Here is a 16,428-nt window from a genome sequence, read left to right as displayed (position 1 = left end):
GACAAGATATAATAAATCATCTGTGGGGTATTTTGAGCTGAAACTTCACAGACACATTTTACAGCCACATCTGAGACTTTTATTACATTATCTTGTAAAAATTTGCATAATATTAGCCATTTAATAAACAGCAAGAAAAGAAGTGAGATGATTTGTTGAGTTGAAATGCAGTAAACTCATGAAACAATGCAAATGTGAAGCAGTATTGAAAGCGTTGATCGATGTTGTGTTTTCTGTCTGTAGTGTCTACAGCTCAGCTCTGTTCACAACAGAATTAACCAAACAAAGCTTATTGATTCGGTTGTAGCTGAAATTGTTTGCATGCTGGAGGTTTGTGCGGTGCATCGTCGGCTATAAATAAAAACAGAAAGCCAGAGATGCAATAGATGCAGGAAGGAGGTTTCTGCTGTATTTTTCTGTCAGTTTAAGAGCTGATATCTCAGGTTGAGAGTGGAACAGCATTTCTGTCTATATCCATCTGTCATGTTGAGCTGCAGCAATGCTCTTTTATATCGCCTCACGACAGGCGTGGATTTATTTAACACTGTAAATCAAAAGATTGTGGGAGAAACGGCCATAAAACACAAGGTATGCCGAATAACAGAGGACAGATTGTTTTGAGACACAAGCACTAAATTAACATTTGGTTACACCTCGGTGTCAGGTTTTACAGAAACACTTTCAAAGTTAAATTCATATGTGATGCCTGTGTTGTTATTTCTGCTTCTGGAAGTGTGTGTGTGCGTGCGTTCATGCATGTGTGTTTGTGTGTGTGTCGGTCGTCCAGTGAGAAAGAAAGAAAATCGTTGATAGGACAGAGGGTTGTGTGTCTCTAGTAAAGATCCATTTGTTTTATGTGAATACTGTGCAGTGTCGTAGCCTGATGAAACCAGGGCTTCACAATATATCGTTTCAGCATCGACATCGCAATGTGCACATCTGCAATAGTCTCAGAATATCCAAAGCATTTATTTCAAAAGTAAAACTATGACCTTGCCAGTTTTGCAGTAGCCTATATGAGAATTGTTTTAAACGGCTTAGACAAATACAAAAATATCTCTTTTAAAATCTGTGATTGAAATGCTAGGCAGAAGTTAACTCCTCTCAGACAGAGCTTTCAAGTAAACCAGTGTTTCTAACGTACAGCGCTAGTTGAATCATATTTATAGTTTACTTCTATGCATTTGCTAGATACTTTTATCCAAAATGACATAGAGTAGGTATTCATTTTATTTCAGCATGTATGTTCCCTGGGTTCGAACCTTTTGCACAGATAATGTAATGCTTTACCACTGAGCTAAAGTCACTTAAACCCGTCAGATTAATGCCAGACGTCCACTTTCGCTATGTTTGTATGGATTTTGTGGTAAATTCCTCACTGCCATCAGGATTATATTATATTATCATATTGTATTATACTATTTTAAGTCAGATTAAAGAAAAGCAATAAAGTTCAGTCTGAGCACAAGTTTAAAACTCTTATGAGGCTTATAGTCCCAGACTAAAATTAATGTTTGAGGTGTCTTAACTGAACAAAAACTTTCCCTGACATATCTTTAAATATGCCAACGTCATTGTTTTGACCTTAAGATGCAACCAGTTATGTTTTTCTAAGGCATTTTTATTAAAGTGATTTAAATATCCTTTGTAAATAAGGCATAGTCGTGGATTAAGCTAAGCATTGTCTGTGAAACCGGGCACCAAATGATCTAATGAAGATGTAAAAGGATTTGCATTTCACTCTCACATTGCTTTCACATGACTAATCTTTAGCTAACTTTAGCAGTCTGTGTAACTCATCACTGTAGTTGGTTGCCTCGGTACGTGGCAACAATCCAGGTAAGAAAATTACACAAAGGGCCAGATTTACTAAATGAGGCAAATTAGCCCGACAGCGAACTTCCTAAAAAGCACAGATAGGAGTGGGAATATCTGCGTGTTATTTATTAGAAAGGCACAAATTAAATAATTCGATTCAATTTTATTTATAGAGCTTTTATTGATATTGTTAATTGTTTCAAAGCAGCTTAACATGAATAGATGTAGGGGAAAACACAGAATAATCAATAGATAATATAAGAAGCAGAATACAGCAGCTAATAATAAACTGTACAAGCGGGCATAGTAATAATGTAACGTATACGGTAAAGTGCTAAGTTAAGCCAATGTTGGATGACTCCCCCGGGAATGAAAAAAACCTAGGAGAAAACTCCTATGAGGACAAAAACCCTTGAGAGAGATTAATATATATTTATATATATATATAAATATATATATATAAACACGATAGGTATAGGAAACGGGTAAGAACTGGGTCTGTTGGTCTCATTGTCCTCGGAGTCGAGAATGAGACAGGGAGAGAAAAACAGAAACCTATTAGCGTAGGGGCCGTTCGGATGTAATGCAAGTGTCATACAGTATTGTGGTTTAAATCTGCTCTGTTCCAGACAGGCTAACTATTGCGGCATAAGTATATTACCCAGATGAGTTATGTGAATGTTTTGTTCTGGACAAAATAACTATAGCGGGATAATTACATCTACTGGATATTTTATGTGAATGCTTTGTTAAATAAGAATTATCCTAAGTTTAGATTGAATTTGATCGACTGTGTCTGATACTCGAACATTATTTGGTAAATAATTCCAGAGCTTAGGGGCTAAGTAGGAAAAGGATCTACCACCTTTAGACACTTTTGATATTCTAGGGGTAATTAAGTGGCCAAAATTTTGTGATCGTAGTGTACGTGGGGGATTGTATTCTGATAGTAGTTCTTTAATATATGAGGGTGCTAGGCCATTTAAGGCTTTGTAGGTGATTAGTAATATTTTAAATTGGATGCTATATTTAACTGATAGCCAGTGTAAAGATGCCAGAATTGGACTAATGTGGTCATACTTTTTAGATCGAGTAAGCACTCTTGTGGCGGCGTTTTGAACTAGCTGAAGCTTGTTTACCTGATTTGCGTGACATCCCCCGAGTAACGAGTTACAATAGTCTGTTCTAGAGGTCATAAAAGCGTGGATAAGCTTCTCTGCGTCAGATGCAGACAGCATATGGTGTATTTTTGAGATATTTCTAAGATGGAAGAATGCTGTGCAGCAGATGTTGGAGATATGACTATCGAAGGATAAATTGCTGTCGACTACCACACCTAAGTTCTTAACCGTGGCAGATAACACCGGTGCAACAGCTGATTTCCAAAATGACCTACACAGTTTACTGAGAGCAGCACAAATTAGTTAAGAGTCGCAAATAAGCAGAGCTGATGAGGTGCAGGCGATCTACTAACACCTGATGAGCTTGAGTTCAGCACCACAGACATCACAGCTAATAAAGTCATAATACACTGAAAACAAAATGTGAAGGTTTACAAGAAGTTTTGAAACACCTTCTATTGTGTGACTTCTAGTGACTCTTCTCTTATTTTCTCCAGCAAACTAAAACTAACATGGCTTGGCAAACTATATTTTTAAATAAGTTACTCCGGCATTCCAAATAAACTGTTACGTGTTAAAATCCTCTGCTTTGCACCGTGTGCTCTATGATCTCTGTGATCCCAGGGCTCCAGACTAACTTTTTTCACTAGGAACACAGTGGCCCCCAACTGAACATTTTAGGAGCGCAACCAGAAAATTTAGGGGCACACACCAAAAATCAACATGCTTACCAAATACTGTATTACTAATAAATACTTTAAGGAAAGATTCAGAAAGTACAATTTGCTGTTTCTAATTCAGTTTCACATAAAAAAAAGGTCAAATTTACTGGTCGCACATGTGCGACTGGATGTAAAATTCAGTGGCACACTTTCAAATTTTGGTGGCAAAATGCGACCAATTGGGGGCAGTCTGGAGCCCTGGATCCTATCAGCTACAATTGCAGCCATTTTGGCGTTAAAAAATGAAGCAAATACCAGAAATATCACCCACACAAACATTAGTAAATTGCGTAGCGTGAATTATTTAAATAATCTCCTTCCATACATTTTGTGTCTGAAAGGGAAACTCCTAGAAATGCATATGCAATAAGGTCAGTCACAAAAATAACCAGACCACACCTTTTCAGCACTAATGATCCACTGTGCATCTTTAGTAAATCCCAACATCATTAATTAACGCCAGTTAGTGCATTTAAAACTATCAATAGCAGTGCTTCATCTTATGTCCATTTTTTTTACATGATTCATCAATGTGGTCATAAAGATGCATTATTCAAGATGTATTTAAGAAGCCTTATTCTGTGCAATTTTGCTTCATGTAAATTTACCGGTAACACTTATTAGCTAACATGAACTCACAATGAACAATACTTATACAGCATTTATTAATCTTAGTTTTAATTTACTTATACATTTATAAAATCAAGCGTTGTAACGGTTAACATTAGTTAAATCAACACGAAAAACTGTATTGACATCAACTAACATTAACCATGTTAATACATTAATGCATGTTAAAAAATTATATAGCTATTTATTTATTTATTTATGTTAGTTAATGCATTTACAAATGCTTACTTGTAAAGAGTTACCAATTCGTCTAGTCTATAGGTTTAGATGTGTTTATAGGAAAATACTACTGAATGTTTTTATTTTGTTTGCAATGTATTCATTCAATTTACAAGCTTTCTCTCCCAGTAAAGTATGAGAGGCATTTAGGAAATGTAGAGTTTCTTGAGAGTTTGTTGAAAAAAAACTAAACATGTTCTGAAATAAGCAAAGCATCGGAAATCAATGGGAAGCTGAATATTCTGACACAAACACAAGCCTCTTATTATGACAAAATGCATTTCTATTATTAACAGACCTGACTGAATGAAATCCTGCTCTCAATTCAATTAAACTCTAATGAAGATTATTATGTTCAGTGCTGAAGTTATTCCACTGAATGTGAAGAGTGAAAAACGTGTGTTAAATACAGAACTGTGTACACGCGCGCATGCACGCACGTACACGCACACACATGCACGCGTACAGGCACACACATGCACACACATACACGCACACACGCACACCAGTACAGCTGCTGTCATCCTGCATACAGATTTAACCTGTGGATGCCTCAGCAGGAACACTTCACCTCTCCACTATGCATAAATTGAACAGATGATTTTTACAGGTAAAGTTGAATTCACATGTTTTTTATTTTATTAACTTATTTAAATATGACTTTGTTTTTATGCTTTTATAAGTTTTGATTGTTGTCACATCTAAAAACATTTAGTCTTTGAACTAAATGAAAGTGTACACACACACACACGTTCAGAGTATTTTAGGTGTTTTTTACTGTGGTATTGTATAGTTTCCTGGTAATTTGTGTCTCACGGTGTGACCTAACAGTTTAAGAAAAATAATAGATACACAAAAATAAACACAACACAAATCCCCCTCTACCACATGCAACACCTCTCTTTACATCTGATATAATGATATTATGTTGCTTATTTAATGTTGTTTTTTGTCAGACAGACTAGAGTTTAATTAAATTAAATAAGCAGACATCATAGTCTTATTGTCCTGATGTCAGTAGTCTGAGGTGGATGTTTGTATGAAACATTTCTTTCATTAGAGCGCTGTAATCCTCAGATATGAGCCTTTAAAGGTTACTGGTGTCTGTCTGATCCAGCTTTCCTCATGTATTTATGGGATATTTGGAGTTCATTGCTTCAGTTTTGGCTCTGATACTCTCAATGTGTTTTGCTTCAGAACACAGATTCTTAAATACTACTTTAATAGTCAACGTTGATGTCGATGAAATTGTTTGCTCATTTGCATATTTGTTTTATTCCCTTATATAAAAATCCCTTTAGGGTAGTCGCCTCACTACTCAGATATGTTTGCAATGCCTCTGGGTTGTTTCAGTCTTTCAAAACTAAAGTCCTATCTTAAATGGGGAGAGGCAGATATCTCTGAACATACTTCTGACGTACAATTAAACCTGACATCAACAGTAACATACCTTTTGTTTTAAAGCTCAAATTGCACTAAAGGGATGGGCATTTTTCATTCATAGAATATTCAAATATTTGAGCTCATAAAAAATTAATATTTGAATATTTGTTTATTTTAAATGACATACATTTTTAAGTTTAATTTTATTTTGTCAGAATTTCACAAGGCTTTAGGAAATTAGGAAATCCCTATCAAGCTGAAGCTAAGCTTACAGTGGTAAAGTATGTGAACCCCTAGGAATGAAGTGGTTTTCTGCAGTGATTTGCCATAAAATGTGATCTGATCCTCATCTAGGTCACAACACAGCATATACTACAACTCATATGATTGCTTGGGTCGTTTGTCCATTTCACCAAATACGACCAATAGATGCATTTACTAAATTAGCGCCTCTACCAGCAGCAGGTGAAACTTAATATATTAGGTTATAAAATGATATTTGGGGGTATAATTTGCTATGATGACATGTACAGGGATAAGATTTTTAATTTAAACCGCCAGGATTAATTGTATTTTATTACACATTAAACTATTAAGGCATTTAGGGCAAATAACATACCCAATTATTTATTATTTTATATAAACACGGCATACAAAACCAGTCACAACTTTTACATTTTTTTTTTATATTCCAAGTGTACCGGGGTCAAACGATCGATTTATTTGAAGAAAAGATGCAAAAGTGATGACAATCCGCTGTAAATATCAGATCTGGACGTACACTCATTCAAAAACTGCCGCCAGAAGAAGCGATGCTACGTCATCTATGATTGTGAAAAGGCATTGGCTCTCGTGTGTCTCGTGACTGATTACGTCATTACATCAGCTAAGAATGTGAAGCGCTATTGGCTCTTGTGACCGACTACGTCATGCTGGTTTATGTTTGGTTTATGTTTCTTCATAAAAAGTGATCGTATGGCTTCAGTTTTCAATGTGAATGGTTTGTAATACCTTATACTGTTTTATGCAATAAATACCTGACTGTACTTTTACTTGCGTGTTGTGTTGTGTTTTATATGGTTGAGAAGTGGTTGGGTTTAGGGTGAGGGTGGGGTTAGATGCTCCAAAATATCTTTAAAACCATAAATGTTTATGAAACCGTTTCTACATTTACAAATTCATAAAATTAAATGTGTCTAATCTGATGTATAAGGCAAAAAAACCTAACAACAGGTTGTATTTATAAGCTACTGCCGCTAGAGGACACTAATCCCTTAATACGTCACTTTACATCATAATAAGGTGCTTGCGCACACGACATATGAGGTTGTTATTTTTTGAAAGACAATATACAACAATAGTGCTGGTTGCACATTAAAAACAAACATTCAAATAGCATTTTTTCTATTCAAATTATTATTGCAGATTAAATATTCAAATTTGTTTCAGCTACTGCTCATGTGCTCAGGTTGTCCAACGCATCACGTGACTCTGTACAGAGCTCCCCCGTCCCATTGCATTTTGCCCTATTCATAGTAATTGTAATGTCTAATATCTTTGCTTATATCCACTGGTCTATAGTACAAACACTGTGACTGATTAAATAACTCGACTTGATGAATATGTGTGTAAGATTATTATGGCTTCATTTCTACAGATTGACATCAGAATCATGAATCTTTGTTCTTGAGAAGAGTTCACAAACTGTCTGTCTGTCTGTCTGCAGGTGTCTGTTTCACACTGAGTGCTGATGTTCTTCATCGATTGCAAGATGGTTGATGTTCTTCGAGGTCGCCGGAGGTTACGGGTGTCCGTCTGTAAGCTGCCCTGTCCGTTCTGTTTCCTGCTGCTGTTTGTGGTTGGAGGTCTGGTGCTCTTTGTTCACCTGCAGGATCTCTCAGACATGGGGATACAACAAACTCCAGGTAAGAAGCAAAACTCAGTAAACATCAAATAACAACACAACATGTGTAGACATGACTTCATTCAGACTGGGACATCTCTCAAACTCATGCTGTGTTTGTGTGGGAATTTACACATCATTAACTTTTATGTCTCTTTTAGTTGTTGGTTAGGTTACTTGTGTACGCTTTCAATGCATAAACTTATCTTTAAGGTTACATCTGAGATCCAATGTTAACTTTTTAGTGTCTGCTGTAACATAATAGTTTTGCATTGACTGCTTGTGTGGTAATATCATAAATATGCTGCTCGATTTTTTTTTTACGCTACATTTACATGTTAATGTCTTGAGTTCTGGAGTTAACCGTTTGGCTTTTAACGGGCTAATTTTTCACTAAGGTCTAGGGCTGTGACGGTCATTATATAACCGTGAGACCGACGGTTATAGTTGAACACCGTCATTAGAACTCTATAACCGACAAAACCGTGTTATTAACATATTTAAAAAACATTTTTATCATAAAGAATGTTTAAATACTAATTAAAAACAGTTGTTCTGTGTTATACGCCCCACCATGTTCTCACGCAGTGAAAAATACAGAGCGGGGCAGACACTGACAACGCGCTGACATACAGGACAGACCAGGTTACTTTTCAGTTACTTTTGAGGTTTAACATATTAAACAAAGTCTCACCTTTCAAATCATCTCTTCCTTCTAGTTAATTTATAGCATCAAATAAACATGAATGACCATAAGAAGGATGTTGTTTTAACCGCGGAAAGGCGTCAGTACACTCCGCTTTTCAAGTTCAAATCCTCCCGTGCTAATCTACTAACTCTCCTGAAAGCACATTCACTGCTTGTCTTGCTGTTAATTTTAAATAAACGTAGAGTAAGTAGCTAATCAGTGTCTTGTTTATTCAAACGCCGGTTGTCTTCGCAAGTGTGAGCACTGAACAGCGCGTACTGTATGTGGAGAGCGTTTGCCGCGCGTGGCCATTGTCGGCTGCGTTTGCAGCGCATACTTTGCAGTTTAATAACAGTATAAAAATCTCAAGTTCATATTACTTTACTTTACATGCATTTATGAGCAAAACCTCTTCAAGGCGCTTTTTAATCCACATTCCGGTCCATGTAATGACAGATATAGACACAATTAAATCTGTTTCTCTGAAGATTATCAAAATAGATGAGAGAGGATTCATTTATGCTGAGCAGAGAGTGACAGCGCAGTCTTCTGTTAACAGTGTGTGTTTTTTTTTATATTTCATTGCTCTCTGTTAAATTGCTTAAAGTCATTACTGTTTAAAACACACTTGGCATCACATTCATGATTTTATGGTAAAATGACACTTTCGCGTCAATCCACAAGCATTTAAACGAGCAAAACGCCCCCCACAGACGGTTATGTTATGAACCGTCACATTTGACTCACGTCATAACCGTCATCACCAATTCTGAAACCGGCACACCCCTACTAAGGTCCTGATTGACGTTGTGGTTGAATCGATTATCTTATCAGATTTTCCTGAGGTCAGAGATGTAAAAAAGCAGTCCATTGTATTAATGCCATTTCTTTAAGCCAGTTGTTTGCCATGTTTGTTAACTGTGAAGTCACTTTGGCCGCAAGAGCTATTGAGATTTTCTGTGTTCTCAGTGGAGACTCGGTTTGTGAAGTTAATCTGATGGTTATGACGACATAGCAACACTCCACACACTAGGAACAAAAGTGTTAAATCGGTTTCAACATTATTTTTAGTTAAAAATTAATAAAGTTAGAGAGGCTGAAGTACTGTGGAATAAAACTTTTTTTGCATAACATCTTTTTATTACTAAAACACTTAATGATAAATATGTGTGTGAAACCTAGAAATGCAATGATCCCAAAGCCACAAGTCTAAAGAAGTTATGTTTCACGTTTGAGGTCAGTAGGTCCAAATATGAGGTTCTTGCAAGGGTTTTTGTAAGACTAGTGCCTTTTCTAAGTGCCAGTCAGCCCCAAAATAAAAGTCTTTTGTTACCATGAACACACGTTCGTTCTTATTATTTATCCTTATGTTATCATATAAAATGCAGTTTCCACACCAGGAAATAAACAGCACACAAAGATCATTGGATTTATTATCTAATTGGCTAAACGTTCTGTCTATCAATATTTTCCATGACTGGAGGAACGAGCGAGTCAGATGACGTCACAATATTTGGCAGTGCTGTTTGGATATTATGCATTATGCTCCCGCCTACATTTTAAAAACAAAGTTTTAACGCATGCTTATGTGTTTACTGTAACCTAAAGTGTAATCTCATATACAATGTTACGACACAAATAGTCCTCAGATTGTATATTATAATCTATTACAAGATGTTCCTGCCAAATCTGATGTAAACAACAGACTATATATATCTATATTTCATAAATTATACGCATTTGTGGACAAAAATGGTCATTGGATGTATTCTATTAAACTGTTTTCAAGAGTTATTCACACATCTGAAACATACTGGATACAATTCGTGATTGTTATATCAACACAAAGGTAAGGAGTCTATTTATAAGGAGTAAGGAGTATATTTAGCATGTTGTCATCTGGACTTCTGTCACAAAATACTACATTTATGATGCTAGAGCATCTGTATCTCAAAACCGAGACCATACACTGATGCTAAACCCGTAGACCTTTTAAACGATGTATAGTAATTTTAATATTATTGATGTTTGTAGACAGTATGCTATATAGAAATTGTTAGCAGCGTTAAAAAAACTGATGTCAGCCCGCACACGAACTAGTGCATGTTGAGAGGTTTTAAGGTAAAAGTTGTGTCACACACATGATGCTTTTGTTTAGACTGTATGCATATCTCAACTTGATCTGTTAAGATCTTCAGATCTTTGATTCATGTGTTTTATTATTCCCATCAACAATGTTGGGAACGTTACTTTAAAAAAGTAATTAGTTATAGTTACTAATTACTTCTCACAAATAGTAACTGAGTTAGTAACTCCGTTACATTATTATAAAAGTAATTAATTACCAGGAAAAGTAATTACTGCGTTACTTAAAAAAAAAATTATATTTCAAATAACTTGAATGCCCCTTACAAAATGAAATATGTTAAATGACTAAAATGGATACTAAAGAGAAATCACTAAATTTTGTGGCAGCATGTGACGATGTGAGGTGCTTTATTAGATCAGAATTACTTGCCACAGACGTGGAGAGACTTTTTCTTCATGGGCATAAGTTGCACATTACACAAACATTCTTGCCTTTCACCTCAACAATGGAAAAGTAGTGCTTCATACTTCGTGTTTGTGACCGCTACCTTTGAGCTTGTTGTACTTGCCATCGCCCTGTCGCCGGTGTTTTCGGAGTGATTGATGCGCGATGACCGGGCTGCATGTCAGTGCTTTGAGATGGGGCACAGTCAGCAGCAGCACCGCTGCTCGTTGAGAAGAGAAAACGATGCGTATTTTCATGTCAGTCTACAAATGTCTCCAACCACGGCAGAAAAGATAGCTAGATTTGTCCTATAAAGTCGCTAAAGTGATAGAAAGTTGTTAAATCTAGCGACAAAGTGACCAAGTTGCTCAGACTTTTTAACACTGCTGCTCGCTCCTCTGACTTGGACTGCGCGTGTGGGCGGGCCTTTTTGTGAACTCTGCCTCTGGTTGGCTACCGATGGAAATTAAGCCAATCATCATCCGTTATGTTTCTCACAACACACACAAGAGAAAAATAGTGTTTGGCTGAGAGAGTGAGCATACGCGGCTGAAAATCACTACAGTAAGATCAATTTTAGTAACGCGCAGCATTTTAATGTCAGTAACGATAACGGCGTTATAACGGGGGAAACAGTAATTTATTTGATTACTCGTTACTGAAAAAAATAACGCAGTTACTAACGCCAATTACTTACAACGCCGTTATTCCCATCACTGCCCATCAAACACAGAAAGTTAATTTTTTGTTCCCTTTTGGTTATTTTTGTGAAACAAATAATAGCATTTTGGGAATGTTTTGTGAAGCAGAAATTGTTAGCTGGGTATTTCATGGGTTTCTTGTGTCTCATCTCACTGCACACTCCTTCACTTCTCACGTTATGAATTGTTTGTTGTTATGTGGTAACATTGTGTAATAAGTTTGTGATTTGTTTTGCACAATAAACCCTCTCAGGGTGACAGACGACCTTCAGCTTCAGTATTAACTCTTTCCCCGCCATTGACGAGATATCTCGTCAATTAAGAGAAAACGCTTCCCCGCCAATGACGAGATTTTCCGTCTTTGCGCAATACCGCTTTTATCCACCAGGTGGCGCCCTTCCGCAACTTTTTAAAACCGGAAGTATTGCCCTATGGCAAGCTGCTGCATGTCCGTGTCTGTTTTAAAGATCGCTCTGAATGGGATCTCTATGAAAAGTCCGTCATAAAAATGGAATTATCATTGCTTTATGCTCAAAATATGGTGTTTTTGCAAAAACCTACCCATATTCAAAAGCTGATTGCAAAAGAACCACTAAAGGTAGGATGAAACGGTTTTTTTTGTTTTAAAGCAGAGGGTCTGTTCTTTCATTTGGTATATTGTATGTTTATATATTTAAAGATGAAAATTTTCTGGAAGGCATTAAACTTTGGTGAAAATCATGAAAAACGCTGGCGCTGGCTGGCAACTTTTTTTAAAAACGCTGGCGGTGAAAGAGTTAATGACCGTCTGCCTGTATATTTGTCTCGATATTTAATATCCACAAGGTCTTGTAAAGATGTGTTTATTTGTAAGACGTGTAAGATTTCCTCACATTTTTGAACAATAGCAGCATGCGCTCGATAAAAACATCTGAATGTGATAAATGTTTCACTTTGGCAGTCGTGCACGGTTTTATTAAAGAGTCTGAGGACTGAGGTATCAGCACATCTCCTGTGTCTGACCAACACAACATCATTAATGATTACATGATGTGTGAGCAACTACTGTGTGTTGTGTATCTGTTTCACCTAACAGATATCATTGAAATAAGTGTTGTGAGATATCAAACCTGTGACAGCAGATGAATGAAGTGAGCATTTGTGTTGGCAAAATGAATGTGCACTGCCTGATTTTGAGCTAGAGGCAAAAGAAAATATAAAAGTAGATATTTGGTGGAAATTGAGGTTTTGATAAAAATAAGTATATTAAGACCTCGTCTGGCAATCTCATTGTTCTAAATAGTCATTAAACATCTATAATGATCTTTATTTGTATGTTTTCTAAGAGTTTTCTAAGAGTTGTACCATCCTCAATGCTTAATTTAATACAAAGGATGCTCCATCCACTTGTGTGTGTGGCATTTTAGTTTAGTTTTTAACTCTTTCCCCACCATTGAGTTAAATCGTCAATTAAGAGAAAACATTTCTCTGCTAAAGAGGTTTTTGGCAATCCATATTTCTGCTATTATCCACCAGGTGGTGCTCTTACCCAAATTATAAAACCCAGAAGTAACCCTTTAGGGCAAACAGTTCAAACTCTGTGTATGAATTAAAATTTTGGTACTTTTAAATAAATGTATATATTGTATGTTTATATATTTAAAGAAGAACATTTTCTGGAAGGCGTTCAACTTTTGTGAAAATCATTAAAATGCTGGCGCTGAGTGACAATTAAAAAAAGAACACTGGTGGGGAAAGAGTTAAAACATTCAGGAATTAGAAAGTAAAGTGCAGGAATTATTCATGTTAAAAGAGTTATTAAGAGAGATAAAGACATGAAAACAATCTTCCTCATGCTGAATGACAGATCTGATGCATGCACAGATACACAAGTGTGCAAACCTGATATATACAAAATTACAGTTTTAAAAAGATCTGTTTTGACAAGAATTCATGCAGATATAATCGGTTATGTCTTGAGTGAATATTTGATTAACTTTTTGGGAGCTGATGTGTAAGATTATATTAGATCCTTACTTTACAGTAGATCTTAAAGCTGTCGGTCTTAATGGCAATCATACAATTAAAGAAGAAAAAAATTGAACATATTTTCCTATAGATATTTTTTTTGACTTTGTGTGCTAAATCTATTAGTTTTACAGTGATTTTAAGGTATGGATGCAGTCATTTTGCTTTTGAACCTTAAAAAATCTTAAACTGTATTTTTCTCAAAATTAACTTTGCTAAATTGATCAGCTTCAAACACAGGTAGCTCTGTCATGTTTTGTCAGATTCCAACAAATAATACATCATTTTGAAGTTTTTTTTTAATTGAGAATGTCAAAAATATAAAAACTCATTTTTGAAAATGTGTTCATTCCAAGTCAATTTGCCAGCACAGGTTATTTATTAGCCGATCAGAAACCCTTCCAAGCCCTGTCAGTTAGTTTGCATGTTTAGGTTTGCTGATGTAATTTACAGGTTGATGTTTTTGAGAGTAGCAGCTGCAGATTAAACAAATAAAGATTTAAAGCCTGAAATGACTGACAGCACTTTTAAAATAATCACATTACTGACAAAAATCACAAGATTTAATCCTAAAAACCTCATTTTTAATAACAAAGTGTTTGCATATAAAATCCAGCTGTCCCTTTTAAAAAAGTGGTGCGTTTAGATTCTGACTTTGGTGAAGGAAAAAATAAAAATGTGAGAAAGATGTTGTATTGATGGAGTTGTGTTTGTGTTTTTGTGTGCTTTTGTGTGATTTTTCTATGCGTGTTTTGTGGTTGTGTTCTTATTTTATAGAGACTTTAAGAAATCACAAACTGTACAGTGAAAGAGTGATAGATGACGTTTATTAAAATATTTAAACATTATTGCTGTGTGTGTGTGTGTGTGTGTGTGTGTGTGTGTAAGCGTAACTTCACTAAAGTCTCTCACTGCATCTGCTCAGACACAAAGAGAAAAGCAGTTTTTGCTCCGATACTCTTTTCAAATGAAACTCATTTCAATAAAGAAAGTAAAAGAAAGGAGAGGAGGATTATCCTGACCTGCTCAGTAGATTGTGAAGCTGTGCTCTCATCCGGAGCTGCTGGTGAACTGGATAAAGCTTACATTACATAAAATCATTGGGACTGAACCCAGCGGTCTCGTACTGTGTGAAGATCAGCAACTATAGCCAAGCTAAAGTTTGTATAAAAGCTGCTACTACTGTATATTTAGGGTTCACACGGGTCTTTGAAATCCTTGAAAGTTTGTGAATCTGGGGGAAAAAATTCAAGGCCCTGGGAAGTTAAAAAAATATACACACATAGATACAGGTCATTGAAAGTGCTTGAATCTATTTTATGCAAGTTTTCTGGTAGTGTACGATAATATCATAAAAATTCTAGACTTTTAAGCACACTGTTTAAAAGCTTTTATCTTCTGTATGCGAATGTTGATTCATACCAAAATGCTTTTTTGCATAGTTGTGTTTGACACAGGGGCGCCGCTAGCAATTTTGGGCCCTATGAAAGAATAGGGGGTCAGGCCCCCACCATACCCATTTCGCACCAAACATACAATCCAACCTACTGTAGCTATTCAAAATCTTTGTCTGTAATTTAATAATACAGAACTATTTATTTTGCTATTGTTATGACCACAATTATCAATATTTATAGACACCTACAATGACTGCAGCTAAGATAATTTATGGTGCAATGTAAATTTAATTGAAAAATACAGTACATTAATCGAATATTCAGAGAAAATGCAACGTTCTTAAAGATTAAAGATAAATGTGACCATGCCTGTGAAATCCCAGCTGAAGTATTTCTTTGTGGTTTACTGTTTTCCACATAAATTCATCCTAAATAATGTAAAGAGCATTATGTGAAAATATAAACTTGATATCTTTAATATTGACTGAGTAATGTCATGTCAGCGATTGAAATCAAAGTGAAATTAATGCTTGAAATTAAACTGTGATGTTTTTTATTTCACAATAAGATTTGAGACTTTAGTCTGATTTTCACAGGCAGTCTCAGTGACATACTGTATTGAGCTGTTACACACATCAATAACATTATAACATTTAAAAATGGCGAACAACAACAATGCATCTTTTCTATACAGTTACCTTATGCCTCAAATAAGACTGGGTAAAAAATGCTTGACCAAAGCCTGTATTAAAATTATTAGCATTATTTATAAGGTAAAGAACAAGTTTCACACACCAGCAGCTTCAGTAAAGCAAAAATAACGACAGATCATTGAAACTGTGAACTTGAGAAAACCGCTATACTCGTAAATGACTCTTCAGACTGTTTTTTATCAACGGGACTCTAAAATAAAATGAATGACAACTATAGCAGATTGCAACATAGATTTCCATTGATTTCTTAAACCTGTTGCAAGGTGAGAAGCTTTAATATACATAACTGGACTAGTTTAGCCTTCAGTTTTATCACAATCAACTCGATTCACGACTGCATAAAAATACTTCCTTGGCATATTGCGTTACAAAACATTGAAGTGTGTAACCGATCGCTTTTTTCGTTTATGTTAATTAGATTATACGGGCTATGTTAATTCAAACAGCTTTTAAGGGCTGACTTCGCGTTAGAATCATAACATAAAACAGGGAACGTAAATCGCCTTGTGCTTTTTAAACTGAGGTGAACAGGGCGAACTTTACAGTGGAAAGAAAACTGCATTGTATTGCTCCAGCGTCACATTGTGTAAACT

The 16,428-nt window shown here is 35.7% G+C and overlaps 1 protein-coding gene across 4 annotated transcripts in view; it reads left to right on the top strand.

Annotated features, from left to right (window-relative positions):
* Positions 1–16,428, top strand: part of chst8 (carbohydrate (N-acetylgalactosamine 4-0) sulfotransferase 8) — a 181,870-nt gene that overhangs the window by 31,712 nt on the left and 133,730 nt on the right. The window contains exon 2 of one of the 4 annotated variants that reach the window (XM_065257916.2): positions 7,620–7,818. In XM_065257916.2, the coding sequence (XP_065113988.1) occupies positions 7,672–7,818 (147 nt within the window). In that variant the 5' untranslated portion in view covers positions 7,620–7,671. Of the gene's footprint in view, positions 1–7,619; positions 7,819–16,428 lie in introns of those variants that run through there. The other 3 variants (XM_065257919.2, XM_065257917.1, XM_065257918.1) reach the window with 3 other exon arrangements.

Source organism: Paramisgurnus dabryanus, chromosome 9, assembly GCF_030506205.2.
Source record: "Paramisgurnus dabryanus chromosome 9, PD_genome_1.1, whole genome shotgun sequence".
NCBI lineage: Eukaryota > Metazoa > Chordata > Actinopteri > Cypriniformes > Cobitidae > Paramisgurnus > Paramisgurnus dabryanus.
This window is presented reverse-complemented; position numbering and strand designations above follow the sequence as displayed.